Source organism: Staurois parvus, unplaced genomic scaffold (genome assembly GCF_062004578.1).
Source record: "Staurois parvus isolate SC_StPar_1 unplaced genomic scaffold, SC_StPar_1.0 ptg000153l, whole genome shotgun sequence".
Classification (NCBI taxonomy): Eukaryota; Metazoa; Chordata; class Amphibia; order Anura; family Ranidae; genus Staurois; species Staurois parvus.
In genome coordinates, this window is record NW_028317949.1 from 13,528,410 (window position 1) to 13,546,086 (window position 17,677).

The following is a 17,677-nucleotide window of genomic DNA, read 5'->3' on the forward strand; positions in this document are numbered from 1 at the left end:
TGGGCAAGGACACAGGGGTCCCATGATCCCCTATTGCCCGGGGGCCCCATGAGTTGCCAGTCCGCCCCTGGTTGGATTAAATCATGTGCCACAGGCTATCCCCGCTTCAGTCGATCCTGAATACGGCGGCCAGACTCATCCACCTTACCAACTGCTCTGTTTCTGCCACTCCCCTCTGCCAATCCCTCCACTGGCTTCCGATTACCGAGCGGATCAAATTAAAAATGCTAACACTGATGTACAAAGCTGTCCATAACTCTGCCCCAAACTACATCACCGACCTAATATCCAAATACCACCCAAAACGCACTCTCCGCTCCTCACAAGACCTCCTTCTCTCTAGTTCCCTGATCTCCACCTCCCATGCCCGCCTCCAGGACTTCTCCCGGGCATCACCCATCCTATGGAACTCCCTACCCCAATCCATCAGACTATCACCTACTCTCCTCTCCTTTAGGTGCACCCTGAAAACCCACCTCTTCAGGGAAGCCTACCCCACCCTCTGCTAATTGCTGATCTCCTCCACTCTTCCTACCACTCCATCCCCCACAGCTATTCCTCCCGTACCACTATCCCCTCCCTCCTAGATTGTAAGCTCCAAGGAGCAGGGCCCTCGAACCCCTCGTGTATTGCATTGTATTGTTATTGTACTGTCTCATGTATTGTCTCCCATTGTAATGTACAGCGCTGAGCGAACTGTTGGTGCTATATACTGTATAATAATAATAATAATAATAATGTGTCAGTATACTAGTATGCATATATTTCAGAGCATTGGGATACAGTTTCATGAAACTTCGTAACTTCAATAAGTGAAAATATATACTTATCATGATCTGTCACATCTAATTGAAGTTCAACTGAAAACATGTCTTACCATGGTAAGATATCGGCTGTGGGCATATTTAGGAACATTGAACCAGCAAACACAAATGCTCCTGCGCTTGGGGATGGACTCGATGCAAGCTACAACCACATTAAGAATGTCCTGGAACATGCACACCTTGCTGCCCTCAAATGGACCGGGGAATCGAAATATTCTGAATGAGGAAAGAACAGGGCTCTGAGGAAGAGGCAAGTCCTCAAAACGCGTCAGCCTATTGGATGTCTACACTCCCCATTGCGGACTGTTACTCAGCGCAGTGTTGACCCAGCTGTTCTTTTATGATGTGCCTTGACTTTTTTCTCGTTTGTGAGTACAACACCTATTTTATTTCTTATTAAACATTTTTTATGGCAATGCACTAGGCCTGTGCGCCCTCTGTTTGTTCTTTCCTCATTCAGTATATTTAAGAACATGTCCTATGTTAGTCCGTGGAAACAGATCAGGTATCTGTCACTATCCCTTTGTGATCAAAATTCAAAATATGAAAAGATATCACCTGACAATATGGCACCTGTCACTGTCTCAAAATATTAGACAATGTCACAACATTTTATATGTGCTTTTATTAGAACATTTACGTTAGTAACTCTGTCTCCTAAAAGTATATAGCAACATTCATATCTTAATTTGGTACAACATTCTGTTTTTTTAGTGTTACTATTTGGGAAGATTTCTGTGTAGTACAACTTTTCTGTCATTGTGTTACATCATATCTGTTACTATGTTTGTACAAGTATTTTGATTTAAAGCCTTTCTAAAGCATTAGCTGCATACAGTCAGCAGCTGTGTATTCCTAAAACAGTACGAGTGAGCTCTCTTCTCCTGTTGGATACTGCATAAAGAGGGTTGGGCTGGTGCCTCTCTGCCATTCAGGAGAATCCTTGTGTTTTTTCCATAAATAAAATTCTGTCTCTGATTTGCGAAGGTGGGGGGGGAGGTCATGACATCATCTGCCTACCTCTCTGCCTTGAACAATCTGAGGAAATCTTGTTTTCCTTGACATATAGTAGAGAAGCACTAAACTCAACTCTTTCTATATCCTACAACAGATTGGAAGTCTCCTTTACTGCTGACATAACACAGTGCTGCTTACTGTATGTAATTAATGCTTGTAGAGTCCATTACAGCACAAGCATCAACCATATATTTCTGTAATGGAAATAGTTTTGGGACAGTTTGGCCCAAATAAACAGTTTAAAGTGACATTAAAAATTGAATTATACATCTCGTAATCTCATAATATCTGATTTGCTCTGTTCAATCTCATAATGTAGACTAAGAAACGCCCCCCAAAATTCACATATACTGTATATCATCTTTTTTGGACCAATTAGCTGGGGACCATGAACAATGGTCATGTTTTATGAAGTGTTTTAATATATGTATGTTAACTCTGATAACGCCACACCACAAAGGGCCTAAAATAATACCTGCTGCATTTTTGTACTGCAGTGTACCTCAATGCACAGTAAATGATAAAGACTTGTCTTTTCTGTAACTGTAGAACAGCAAAAAATCATAGTCTTTATCTTTAAAGAGTGTCAGAAAAGATGAAAGTTTAAAGTCTACTTTTTAGGTGTTTAGGGAACTTTATAGATCAAGACAGCCATTGGTAGGCGAAGAATAAAATTAGCAAGGTTATGTATAGATTGTTCCTGGGGTGTAGCAGCACCACATAAGAAACCTCCGCTGTTAAAATGAAGAAGATATACTGTATGTTTCATTTCAAAAATACCAGAAGACATTTAAGACAATGGAAAAATAATGGAAGCCATCAGCAGAGAATATCCAAGAAAAGATTTTTTGCACCAGGGACATCCAGCTGTTCTGGCCAGGGAGCCAGAAGATGACAAAGATTTTAAAAAATGTGTAGCTCAAAGTATTATTATAGACCAGACAGTGAGGCACTCGTGGATTTCTGGTCTTCCAGACAATCGTCTATTACCAATATAAAGACAGTTACTCAAGAACACTTGAAAAATGAAAACATTGTTCCCATTTGTTTGGGCAGGGAGGTCATGAATGTGAACAGTGTAGACTGCAGACTATCAATAAAATAAAATTACAGCCTGCGGGTGAGGGTGACAGCTTGTGTATGAGAGTATGATTTCTGGTATGTGTATAAATATATAATATGGTAATTTATGAAAGAACTGTAGACTGTTCTGTTAGCACAGTTAATGGTCCCTTTAAAAGTGTATGTTCACATTGCAAAGTAAATATTAGTTAATAGGATAAACCTGTGTTCATTTGAAATACCTAATTATGTTTCAGCAGTGAGCAAAATCACATATATATATATATATATATATATATATATATATATATATACGTGATTTTGCATTTCCGGGTAGGAGGCGTGTGCAAGCTGCGCAGGCGCCCTTCCCTCGTCACCATTTGCGGCCGTGGCTGTCAATCACTGGGTCCCAGCCGGTAATTACCCACCGGCGCCAGGTGACTACCAAGCATCTTCGACAGGGAGGAGGTCTGTTTGTTTACTAACAGTTCTCCTCCCTGTCAGCTTGGGCACACTGCTTTGGATGGCTGTGCACACCCATCCAAAGCAGTGTGCTTACAGTGACACACTGACACGGCCCTCTAGTAAAACACTCCCTGAACATAGTTAACATTTGATCGCCCCTCATGTTAACCACTTTCTGCCTAGTGCCATTAGTACAGTGTCAGCCCTTCTTTTAGCACTGATCACTGTATTGGTGTCACTGGGGATGTCAATGACATCAAGTCAGTTCCCCCCCCAGTGTCAGAATGTCCACTGCAGTCCCTCAGTCCAGCGATAAGTCGCTGATGACCGCCATTGCTAGTAAAAAGAAAAAAATCCAGTATCTATACCGCCATTTGTATGCGCTATAACTTTCACGTAAACCAATTAATTTACACGTATTGGGATTTTTTTTAGCAAAGATATGTAGCAGAATACAGTTTGGCCTAAATTTATGACGGAATTAGATTTTTAAATTTTTTTACTGGACATGTTTAATAGCAAAAAGTCAAAAATATTGTTTTTTCTCTCAAAATTGTCAGCCTTTTTTCTTATAGCGCAAAAAAAGAAAAATGCACAGGCGATCAAATACCACTGAAAGAAAATTCAATTAGTGGGAAAAAAAGGATGTAATTTTCATTTGGGTGCAGCATTGCATGACAGTGCAATCATCAGTTAAAAAACCGCAGCACCATAACGCAAAAAAATGTCTTGGTCAGAAAGTAAATCTTCAGGAGGGCAAGGGTTAAAGGAAAGAACAAAAAAAAAAAACCTTGCATTTAGGTTGACTTGATTATAGATGTCAACACATCTTTACCTTATTTACTAAGCTCAGTAAACATTAATTCTGCTCATTTATTCATTTTGACTGAATGGAATCCTCTGCTTTAGTGATTCAACCCTAGTATGTGTGTTGTATACTGTGCAGGGGCGGACTGACCATTTGGAAACTTGGGCACTGCCCGAGGGCCCGGGGTCAGTAGGGGGCCCCATGAGATGCCCCTGGTACCTTTTTCATAGGCTTTTTTGAGTTTGGGCAAGGACACAGGGGCCCCATGATCCCCTATTGCCCGGGGGCCCCATGAGTTGTCAGTCCGCCCCTGATACTGTGTTTCATTTATTCACTTTTATACAGTTACTAATTTATTTCTTCATCCACACTAATGCAAAAATTGGGAGAGGAACAGCAGAGCTATGGGATATGAGTAACATTTCTGATATTTTATTTGTACTTGGGGTGGGTATTTAATGTCTCACTCGTAAGAAATGTGTATTTGTGCACAATATGTTTTTATTTTAGAACTATAAGGTATGTTTGTGTAAGATTCACTGGGAAGTTCATCCAGTAATTCTTTTACTGACATTCCCGCAAGTAAGATTTCATGGCTTTCCCTACATATTTCACGTTTACCCTATTCACAACTAGATGAATGTGCAACAGGTGAATTTAGCAGCCAATGAACATCCATAAAATTTCACTAAAACAGTATATCTAAAGAATAACATGTACCTTGCTGGTAATTGCTCTCCTTAAACCATTCCTGCAGCAGCCTCTTGGCCCTTTAACTTGATCAATATGGGGCAGGATCAGGGATTTCAATCATGTGACCGCTGTCACAGTAGTCACAATATTGGAAAGCCCCCGATTGCAAGGGAGTATGCTCTCAGCACAGTAAATTGTTTACAAATAGATGCATATATGTGGGCACTCAGCGTTAAAGCCCACCCTCCGAGAGGCCGCATATATGCACCATGTCTGTGGAAACAGGTTAATAGGAAAACTGTGTATACGCATAAATGTGTATAAGGGCTTGGAAATTTATATTGCTTTCCCTTTACATTATCTACATACAGCAGGCCCCAAAAAGCTGAACAAAATGTGGGATAAATGGCTGATACAAAGTACCCCTTGCAATGTACCTAGGCAAGTAGTTTTAGTTGACACACTATATGGGGTATGTATTACTTGTCAGTACTCCAATTATACTGTCAGTATATATAGGGTTGGAACAACTGTGAACTTGCACTGTTAGAGCAGATGGAAACAAGCAGATATATTTTAGTTTTGTTGTTTGTAAACATTTATTTGTGCATAAAAGAATTGCACATTACCCATTTGTAATAACTGCTTCAACTTTATTTATATACTGTACATTAATAGTATTTAGTTTCAAAGTCTTTATGTGCCATCTTACAGTGTCCACATTATTTATTAATTTATTTATTATAGGTACTTATATAGCACTGTCAGTTTACCCAGAGCTTTACATATATATATTGAACATTCACATCAGTCCCTAACCCTCAAGGGGTGTACAATCTAAGGTCCCTAACTCACATTCATACATACACATATTAGGGCCAATTTAGACAGGATCCAATTAACCTGCCAGCATGTCTTTTGGAGTGTGGGAGGAAACCGGAGTACCTGGAGGAAACCCACGCAAGCACAGGGAGAACATGCAAACTCCATGCAGGAAGCACAATGGTTGGGAATCAAACCCATGACCCATTTACTGCAAGGCAGACATGCTAACCACTAAGCTACTGTGCAGCCCATCACATATGCCTTGTATACAGGGGCGGACTGACAACTCATGGGGCCCCCGGGCAATAGGGGATCATGGGGCCCCTGTGTGCTTGCCCAAACTCAAAAAAGCCTATGAAAAAGGTACCAGGGGCATCTCACCGGGCCCCCTACTGACCCCGGGCCTCAACCAGCGCCCGAGTTTCCAAATGGTCAGTCCGCCCCTGCTTGTATACTTACAGTATATACTTGAAATAAACAGATTTTACATTAAAAAAGCATATATGTTTTTGTAGAATTTCAAGCAGGGCTTTTCTTTCTGCACGTGTCTTTGCTGTTAAATAATCTCAATTTCTGCTTTCTTGTTACATGGCAGGAGTAAAGAATACCAAAGATGAAGACATTCCTAACTCTATCCAAAACTAAAAACAAAAACTGTGATTAAAAGCAATTATAAAAATGTAGTAATCTATACATAGAAATATGTTTCCAAAAACTACTACAGTGACCTAACAGGAAATGTAAATTCAAAGACACATTTAATTTAGCTCTCCCACTGAGCAATAAAAATAGAGCCACATATCAGAAAAAACAATCAAATTGAGGGTGTAGCATGGCATCAGGTGCGTTTTTCATAGACCTTTAGGTTAATTGAGCTAGACTATGTCAATAACATGTGTCTTGCATAAATAAATCAAAACTAGCAGAGGATGGGCAGAAATGAATGGCACTGTTATATTGGACTCAGCTATTCTTACTTCATGCAAATGAAAAACCAAAGTGGAAAGCGTATGGTGAATAGACTAGCAATGTCAGCATTACCACAGAATGTTGAGTTCTGAAATGCAATTCTCATGCACACACAGGACTATAAGAAGTGCATGTGAGTGGAAGTTATTCACTGTGTGCTGGATCAAAAGTAATATAGGATGGTCAAGCAGTGCCATATTTTACACTTTTCTCAATTATGAATCACAAGTACTGTCACAATAGAAAACAGTAAAGTGTCAAACAACAGGGCTATTTAATTTCACAATGGGGAGGGGACATTTTCTACATGCCCTGTGATTAGTATATATTAGGTAATATCACAAAAAAATTAAGGTCTGTAGGTAATGGAAATTCAGTGAATTAAAGGTACAGCCACCTCCTCTGTTACACCACCACTTACTGTATACAGTATAACATGGCCTAAACCTCCAATTTTGCATATGTAAGGATGGAAATTTGATATATACTCCGCATGAGAAAACTAAACACGTTAGAAATATATATTTATTCCAAAAAAATAAGTATTCTTCAGGAAAAGTGAGGACACCCTGTAATTATTGCAGCAGGTAAGGAAGACTAGAACCTTAAAACCCAACCTTAAGAAACATTTGAAACCCTTCCCACTTTTCTCTAATTCATGCTGCATGTTTTGTTCTTACTTTGTGAAACAAAGTGTGCTCACCAAGTCCACTGAGCAAATCCCTCACCAGTGTCGTTTATAGGTACGGAGACAGTTATTCCACCCCTTACAGATGTGCATGCACCAGTCTACAGTAGTGCCATCTCACTAATGTCACTCCTCTTCTGGATCTTAACCACTTCCCGACTGGTCGTTGCATATAAACGTCCTCCCCGCACCCTGCTTGTGCGCGCTCCCTTCGGACACAGTGAAACACCGATCGTCGGACGGGACCTCTGTACGAGGTCCCGATCATGTGATCACTGATTGGCGAATCAGTGATCACATGCAAAGTAGTAAGCAAGATGTCACTTCTGACACCAATGCTTACTACGTGTGAAATCTGTGAATGATCACAGAGGTCACATGGTACAAGGCTATTCCCAACAGCCTTGTACCATGTGACAAGCTGTGACCAATCACAGCTCACTCAGTACTTCTCAATGAGTGCAAGAATGCACACAGCGAGAAAGAGAAATGATTGCTTTTACATCCTATATGGGTGTAAAAGCAAACAGTGTAAAAGAAAAAAAAAATCTTCATCACCCCCCACAAGTAGTACAGTGTCTCCATGGTGACACTGTACTGCTAGGGTGACAGTATGTAAAAAAAAATAAAAAATAAAAAATAATAATATAAAAAAAAAAAAATGTAAAAAAAAATGTTTAAAAATTATAATTTTTGGTTATAAACTAATTTGGAATTTTTTTTTTTACTAAAAAGATAACGGAATACATTTTGGCAAAGATTTATGATGAAATATTATTTATTTGCAAAATTGTATAAAAAAAACACTTCTTTTTAAAATTTTTTGGACTTTTTCATTTACATAGCAAAAAAATAAAAATCCCAGCGGTGAATAAATACCACCAAAATAAATCTTTATCTGTCTCAAAAAAATGGTAAAAAATTCATTTGGGTACAGTGTTGCATGACCGCGCAATTGTCATTCAAAGTGTGATAGCGCTGAAAGCTGAAAATTGCCCTGGGCAGGAAAGGGGTAAAAGTGTCCGGTCTGGAAGTGGTTAAAAGGCTGCTGGACAGCCAAAAGGAAGTGTTCATGTCACCATGTCATGCAGACAATGGCATGGACACTGAAATAAGGTCCTCACTTGTAAACAGATGAGAAGAGAAGATACAGGACTGGAGTGTGAGCATGACCATGGCTTTAGATAAGTAAAAAGACTCTTTAGATGTAACCCTTGCTCTGGTGCAATGCCCTGATCACCTTATCTTTGTTTCTGTATATCTGAATGTAGTATTTAATTGAGGCCTACATCACCACAACATGTCCTGTGCTGTGTATTGGAGCAGTTGAAAAGCTATCTCGTGTTGATTCTTAGTAGATGCCACCAGCTGACTAGGAATGCTTAAGATGAATCATAAAACAATCAATTCACTGTGACAAGACATTTTGAAAATGCTAATTTCCACCTGCTTTGTCTTTATGTTCCAAATGACCAGAAATAGACTGATTTAAAATTAAAATGACCTGGCAGGCCATACCTAGATGGTCACCTTGCTAGTATATATTCTGTACAACTTAAACTGGAACCTATCTGGAAAAAAATGTCACAATGAAGAATATACCTAAGACTTATATGCTATAACAATATTGCTAGACTGTGAAAATCCTGCAGTTATTTGCTTTAACATTATTGCGATAAAATCAAATTGCATTGAGTTCAGTCTTGCCACATTTCTCTGGAATGTAATTTTAAAGCAATTTGGCTGTAGGATTTTCACTTTCCATACCCTTCTTTGGTCTTAAGTCTTTCTCAGTTTAAAGGTCTTATTCAGGAGCTGCAGTGACACTGAAAGAAATTGAAATTTTCCACACATCAATAAGCAGGAGTGAAATTCTGCAGCTCAGAAAGACGTAAATCTGAGTAAGCATGTATGTGTATATCACAGCTTGGTTTTTTAAATTGTCATTTATATCCAAAGTATTTATATATGTACAAAAAGACTTTTAGTTAAAGCAGTATTAAACCAAAAACAAAAATGTATTAACTTGAAGCTAACCAAATCTTAGATAATGTAATTGCATTTGTTTTTTTTAAGCTATTCTCCTTTATTTTCACCTGGTGATCCAGCCAGTAAGTCTGTTATTTTATAACTTACTTTAATAGACCAAGCTGTCCAGACACAGTAGCTGTTAGAGGGTTGACAGGGATGCTTGCAATGGTCAGATTTTTTGATTTATGTAAAACTTTTATTGCAAAATGAAAACCATTGTTTACTGTAACTGCTTATAAAGTGTTAGCTGGAGTCCATCTTCAGTTTGTTAGTACAGTTCATCTAAATCTTTTAATCTGACACTACCCTCTCCCCAGACTGAGAATGCTGCTGCCCAAAGGTGTCTGCTTTACTACATCCAGGTTAAAGACACCCTAAGGCTAGGTTCACAGCAGAGGTGGACTGACAACTCATGGGGCCGCCGGGCAATAGGGGATCATGGGGCCCCTGTGTCCTTGCCCAAACTTAAAAAAGCCTATGAAAAAGGTACCAGGGGCATCTCATGGGGCCCCCTACTGACCCCGGGGTTCTCGGGCAGTGCCCGTGTTTCCAAATGGTCAGTCCACCCCTGCTTGTATACTTACACTGTAGCAGGTTTTCGGCCCACCTTCCATTCATCCATTCATTTGACTAGGCTGCATTTCCCGCAAGAAAAAGGTTCTTGCATCGTTTTTGAAATGCAGCTGGAGGGAAATCACATGATGCTTTTGCAATATATGATTTTCCTGCAGCTACCACACCTGCAAATACGCTGTGGGTTTAGATGCATGCGGGTTCCATTTGGAATGGATGGTAGCCAAACGCATCTCTACAGAGCCATGTGTTCTGGTTGCGGGTGCAGGAACAGCTGAGAATCTCACTCCTGCAACCACCTACTACAGTGTGAACCTAGGCTTATCAGGAAGTGTGGTACTGGATAGGTGACCAGGAGTAATAAAGAAAAACAAGCTTAAAAAAAGAAAATCAATGCAGTTATGACATCTAAGGATTGGTAGGCTGCAATATATTACATTTGTGTTTTTTGTGTTTAATTCCATAGTGCCTTGTCTTTAGATTGGTGGTGCCTGAAACATGTGCGGCAAAATGCATGCAGCTCAGAAGTAGATTTTCCGCTTTTCACATGCTCAGTAGTGGGCAATCAATGACAGCATTAATATCTTATGACTAGTTTTCCTCTACTGCTTGTTTTAATCTTCACTACAAATAAATGACCAGTCAGAGCTTGAAAACCTCCAGGAATCTCATAGTTCTGTGCCCTACAATCTTTATGAGATTTACTTTAACAAACATACAGATGGTAAGTAAAGGATGTGGGTTAGCTTTGCACTCATGACCTTTCTTAATTTATGCCAAAATTCCATTCCAGAAATGTGTATATGGGGCCTCTCCACATTCTGTAGCTACGTTTTCTGCAATGTACAGCATTGCAATGGTGTATTGAGAAGATGCATTGATGTGCTATTTAGAATAAATAGCACTGCATTGTACCAATGTGTAAATTTGTATATAAATATATTATATATATATAGGTATATTTTACATATATATAGACATATTATATTTAAAATTGTAATTTGGATAACCAGAACATGCTGTACACTAACTATGCTGTGTTTGCCTGCATAGGTTAAATTTTTGATCAGATTTCAGTAAGAACACCTGCAATGTTCCTGCCAGCACAGCTCTCAACTCCAGCACACATCTCAGTGAATCTCGGTAGGGTATCAAATCTCAATGAATCGCACACGTCACTATATCTCCCTTCTGTCTTCAAGCTGTGCTGGTAAGTTTCAAAAAAATGATCTGACATATGGTGTTTTTTTAAACTGGTTCAAGTTTGAATAAATTGAGTCTGCTTCTCTTTTTATACTTGAGAGGTGAAGGAAGAACAAATGTATTTTTTTTTTCAGAATGAAGAATGGGGAACAGGTCCTTGTTTTAACCATAAATGGTAATAAATAGACTTAAAATATTCACTTTTCCTATTGTCTGAGCAATGTCTGATGCTTATAGATAAATCCTATAGTAAACATGTGTGTGTTGAAGTAGGAAGTTGCAAATGACTTTCTGCTGGTCACATAGTAAAAAACGGTCATATGTTTCTTACAGATTCCTTAGCGTTGAACTCTGAGCACAAAATTGACAAAACTTTTCCTTTAGATATATTCCTCAATTGCTAAGGTTATCAAGTCATGTGAAAAAATAAGTACACCTCAGATATTGTTGTATTTTTCAATATTTAAATAGGCAAACATTTGACCTTAAATTGTGACTGCAGATAAAGGTGATATATCTGAATAAAGGCAAAAGGAAATTTCACCTTTTCAGTGATTTACACAATGAAAATGTCAATGGATGTAATGATGTACTGTGGAAAAAGTAGGTACACCTTTGGTTTCAGAAATCGGTATTGCCAACATTCTGGAAATATCTTCTTGTAGAAATATTTTTATAATAATCTTTTCTGAAGGTGTTAGAGAGTTTTTTTGACCTTGGTAGGCTGACACTTTACATATCAAAAGTAAAGAGAACATCAGGTCCCAAGATGCCTGAGGTTTAAATAAGACAGGCTCCACCTACATACTCCCTAAGGAAGTTCTAATCATTGTCACCTAAAACAGAACACCTGATTCTAATTTAATAGATTTGAAGTGTTGGTAAATGTAGAGATGTACTTACTCTATCCATGTAATAAATCTGAAATTTAATTCATAAAGTCTATGAGAATGGATACACCATGTGAATTATATGTAATTATTCAAGTATATGATATTTGCATGTAGGCACTGTTCTACCATCAGATAGAGAAAAAACATCTCCCCGTCTGAGGAGGGCTGCACCCCTGAAGCATTTCCTTTGGTTGTTGCTGTCTTGGTACCCTTGGCTTCCCTTTTGGCTTTGCATATCCTGAGGCACTGGAGAGTACATACGATATCCGGTTCAACTGTTCTACCATCAGCAGGGAAATTCATTAATTTGTCCTGCTTGCAATAATACATTTGGCCAATAAATGTAGCCAGAAATAAATGTACTATTTTGCAGAAGCCAAGGACTGTTTAACTAAAAACTCCTATCACCCCTCATTCTGAGAAAAGGAAACATGAGCATCCTGGTTGCTCAGACTCCATCTTAAGAACTGAGGGAGAGGAAACCAGCTATGATCTTTACAGCACATGTTGTAGATTAAATTAATATTACCTACAGACAGCATCACTGGTGAGCATAGACTTATTGTCATCTGCAGCCTAGTTATTCCATTGTGTTTCCTATATTTTTCACACATTGATTGTATGTGTTTCTCTTCAGTTACGTTCAGTCTGGCTTATTGCAGAATAGGAGGGTTTCAGGATCCTGACAAAGCCACGTGACATTGTGGAGTAACACGTAGAGCGTGGTGACGTACTTCTGGTTACGCACATCCGGCAGACGCCATCTTTGGACACCCAGCACCTTGCAGTACACCCACAGCACATGGGAGACCAGCTGTATGAGATCTGCAATACTGTGAGTGTTCTCTTTTGGCTAGTTTTCATCTGCTATATGGAATAAATGGTATTTCACTATGGAGGCTCTCTTTGTCTACCTCTCTATGGCCTTGTGATAATCCTGGGGGTATTATCATCTGAGGGCATAAGTGGCCTGGCAGAGGAGACTGAGTGGTACTACAGGAGCATTATAAACAGAGTTCCCCAGTCTGGTGGAGCTATATTACCTAAAGCATTGTGGCCCTTAGGAGTCGCATGGTTAAGGTGAGGAGGCACTTTAGCCACTTTTGGATTACAATATACACGTGTGGCATGCTAACACGCATCATGTTTGGAGTGAAGAATTGAAGCACTGACATTGCGGTGTTTGTTTGCACATGAAATGTCAAGCACTTGTTATTGCACTTTATTGTGGATTTTTATCTTTAACCAACATTTATATTCATACTGAGCACCTGTCACTTTCAGTTAGAGTGTGCAATGTCATTGTGTATTACTTTTACTTTGCATATATTGTATTTTGGCACGATCTAGTCAGCAAACGCATGACCTATCTTGTACTCTCAGCACTTGGCACTTATATATATATTTTTTTTTTGGGGGTGGGGGATACTTAGCACTAGTCATTTATATCTTTCAATACACCGTGGTCTCTTTATATGCATTTTATATTTTTATATCATTGTACTTTATATATTTAGTTCTTTATGTGAAGTGCTTCACCAACATTGGTTTTTTACATTATACATCTTGTGGTATTGGGAATAGGTGGTAGCAGCTTGCATATATTTGGGGTTTTGTTTGTTCATACCAGTGGAGCGCAGGGGGATTATTTTTATATTAGTCTTTATACAGGAAGTTCCTGCATACAAGCAATATTTCATACTGTACTTGATTAATGCACAGATCTGAAAGAAATACACAAAACACTCCAAGATTCTTGTATTTAGATGCTATTTGCTTATCCCGGATCTAAGCTTTAATGTATAGTTCAAAAAGGTTCTGCATTTATAAAAATGTGGCACGCTTTTTGCTTTGGTTACAAAAAACATGTCTTGGTTTGTATCTTGGTGCTGGTAAGCAGAAAATATAAAGAATAAAAGATATGTTGGCTATATGGAAGAGCTGCATCTTGTACCTGTACCTAGAGCAGTGTTTCTCAACTCCAGTCCTCATGGACCCCCAACAGGTCATGTTTTCAGGATTTCCATTATTTTGCACAGGTGATTTGATCAGTTTCACTGCCTTAGTAATTACCACAGCTGTTTCATCTGAGGGAAATCCTGAAAACATGACCTGTTGGGGGTCCATGAGGACTGGAGTTGAGAAACACTGACCTAGAGCATCTGAATTCTAAATATAACTCTGAAATTGATGAATATGAATATATTTTGGCTTAAGTGGGTAAGTACTTTTTTACTAATATGAGCAAAGTAAAGTGAAATCTGATATGTTACTATGGGTTACCGAACAAAATATATTTTGAATGTCACTCCAAGAAATGAATTTTTTACAGTCATTGCAGGTGGCCAAATGTTATGTCATTGAATCTGTACACATGAACTTTCAGTAATTTAAGTGCTGCAATTCCTTTAAGGTTTTGCAACCAACATGTGTTTAAACAAAGTTGACACACTAACCTGTTTCAGGTTCCACAGAAAAATATGGTTGTCCCTGAAGTATGCTGTAAATTACTTTGGCACTATTTCCATAGGAAGGATCATCTGCATCTACAGCAGTAACTTGAACAACAAAAGTGCCTAGATGTAAAAGAAATAATAAAATGATTAAGAAAATACATTTAATCTAGGAGAAAATATAGTTAAAAATGACGGGTTTTCTCATAGGCTTGTTAATTGGAGAACCATTGACTGAGAATAGAGCACTGACAATGTTGAGCTAATATAAAAACCTTCTATACAAACAATTGTAAAACTATTATATAAAATCGCAAAACACTGACCTTTGCACAGTTATTCAGTAAGACAGAGTGTGCAATGTACATCTTTGACCAATCTGACTACAGTAAACTGAAATATGTTTGCTTTGGGTTGCTGTACTACGTGCATCATCATTATTCTTTGCACAGCTTTACTCAATGAATCTGTAAGTGTCTAAAGTCCTGAATTACAGTATCAAGCTGGCCAGAAGGTCGGAGTTGGCCTTTAGCAATACCATAATGGATTGTATGATACAGTTGTCATATTACTATGACCTTAGCTACCAGGGTAGCATTCTCTGTCCTTTATTTCAAGATATTTCTGTATTTTTCTTAATTCTGTCACTCAAAAACAGAACCACACATAAACTCGCTGTCAAATTATGTTTAGGTACTCAGTGTTTTATTCATAAAATAATCAATCCTCTGTGTGAAATATTGTAGAATAACATATTGGTAGGTCTTATTTGAACAATACTTACCATGAAAAAAGTACTGAAGTCTTATATGACCCTAGCTCTAAGAGTTTGTTGGGTTACAGTGTATGCACTTGAGGATTTGATGATTTAGTTATATAAATAAATAATAACACTGTTTCAGACCAGGTCCACAGGTCTAGATGCTGAACCAAAATTACAAGTGACCTGCTGTAAAAATAACTGTTACTTTCAGACCCCGTCCTGTTCTTTGCAACCTTTTTTCTTGTGATATTCACCTTTGTTTGATCTCAGCACCCAGTCTGTGATATCTTCAAAGTAAGTGCCCTTTCTTTGTACTATGTGGCTAGCTGCAATTTTAAACTTTCACGTTCTTTTCAGCTGTCCATGTAATATTTCTGATGTTGTACTCTATGTCCTCATACAGATCCATGTAACCCAGTGCTAGATTTTTGTCACACTGATGTAATTATATTCAGCTCAACAAATTCCTAAAATAATTGCTCATGCTTCACAAATACACAATGCTTCACAAATAGTACATGTATAATTACAGGTACAACATACAATAAATATACTTTTTTTCTTCTTCACTATAATAAAATTACACTTTTATATAGGTTAAAAGAGTAAAGGCGGGTGATATACTCCCTAAACACTTGAACATTGTTAATATCAATATATCTATAACTTATGATGCATTGCAAATAAGTAATCTCACTAGAAGGGTTGTGGATTGAATTCACTGATATTCATGGCCTTGTGAAATTTATGTACAAATTGACCCAGTAGATTTTTTAAAACTATAATGCAATACTGCATGACCTTTAACCAGTCCTTGACCGCCTACCCCAGAAAAACTGGGGCAGAGTGACCCTGATGCATTGGAGCATGTACATGTATGTGATCTGTCTCTTCCGGGTAGGGGGAATGCATGAGGCCGCAGCCCCATCTGTGCTGTCATTTGCTACAGCACAAGCCGTAACAACAGAGGGCTCTCTACAGACAACAGCAATGTGCTGTTTTTTTTCTCCCTGCAAAGCACTTTATTATTAAGCAACACTTTGCTTAATAAAACAGCACATTGTACGCACAGTAAACAGTGGTAGCCAGGGGTGGACTGACAACTCATGGGGCCCCCGGGCAATAGGTGATCATGGGGCCCCTGTGTCCTTGCCCAAACTCAAAAAAGCCTATGAAAAAGGTACCAGGGGCATCTCATGGGGCCCCCTACTGACCCTGGGCCCTCAGGCAGTGCCCGAGTTTCCAAATGGTCAGTCCGCCTCTGGTGGTAGCCACACTGTTAATCCTTTGATTGCCCCCAAATGTTGACTCCATCCCAGCCAGTGTCATTAGTGCAGTGACAGTGTATATTATTAGCACCGATCACTGTATTAGTGTCTCTGGAGATGCCAATGTCATTTAATCAGTTCTCACCCAGCTTTAGTTAGTGTCAGATTGCCTGCCACACTATAACAGTCCCACTATAAGATGCTGATCACTGCCATTACTAATATTAAAAATTCCAGTTTGTAGATATAACATATATAATATATATGTTATATATAGCTATGACTTTCATGCAAACAAATAAATATACAGTTACTGGGGATTTTTTTTTTACCAAAGACATTTAGTAGAATACTGTTGGCCTAAATTTATGAAGAAATGTTTTTTTTATTTCTTTAATGGATGTGTGTTATAGCAGAAAGTAAAAAAATAATTTGTTTTCAAAATTTTCAGTCTTTTTTTGTTTATATAATAGTAAAATTATAAAGCTTAGTGATGAAATACAACCATAATAAAGCTTTATTTATGTGAAAAACGATTATATAAATTTAATTTGGGCACAGTGTTGCATGACTGCACAATTATTAGTTATAGTAATGCAGTGCCGAAAAGCAAAAAATGGTCTGGTCATGAAGGGGGTAAAACCTTTCGGAGCTTAAGTGTTTAAACAATGTGCAGACAGCTGGATCCAATAGAAATCTTCTGTGCAGTGATGCACTGTCTCTTATTTTTTCTGAACTTCCACCACTGTGGGAATTAATAGCTTTAGATCTTCTGTCAACCTGTGTGATAAAGTTCCCAATGAGAACCCATCCCCTCCTCCATTTGAAAGCATTCTTTCATTGTTTTCACTGCCTGTGGCATGATCTGTGAATGAGAGTGATCAATAACAGATTGTTTTACAGACAGTGAAAGCAATAAAAGAATATTTTCCAATGGAGGATGAAGGAGTAGATGTAAGGTCGTCATTAGGAACTTCTTCACAGTAACTTCACAGAAAACATAAAGAGATTACTCCAACAGTGCTAGAAATTCAGAGACAGGAAGAGAACTGGGCATCCCTGCACAGAAGATTTCTATAGGATTTAGCTGCCTTCACAGTGCTTTATTACTGGTAAATTAGTTTGTTTTATTTTTAGGGGTA

General features: G+C 38.4%; 1 protein-coding gene across 1 annotated transcript in view; it reads right to left on the reverse strand.

Moving 5' to 3' along the window:
- The window catches only part of LOC149463730 (cadherin-10-like), a 590,257-nt gene that overhangs the window by 151,018 nt on the left and 421,562 nt on the right, over nucleotides 1-17,677 (reverse strand). The window contains exon 4 of the mRNA XM_089674841.1: nucleotides 14,508-14,627. Within this exon, the coding sequence (XP_089530967.1) occupies nucleotides 14,508-14,627 (120 nt within the window). The remainder of the gene's footprint in view (nucleotides 1-14,507; nucleotides 14,628-17,677) is intronic.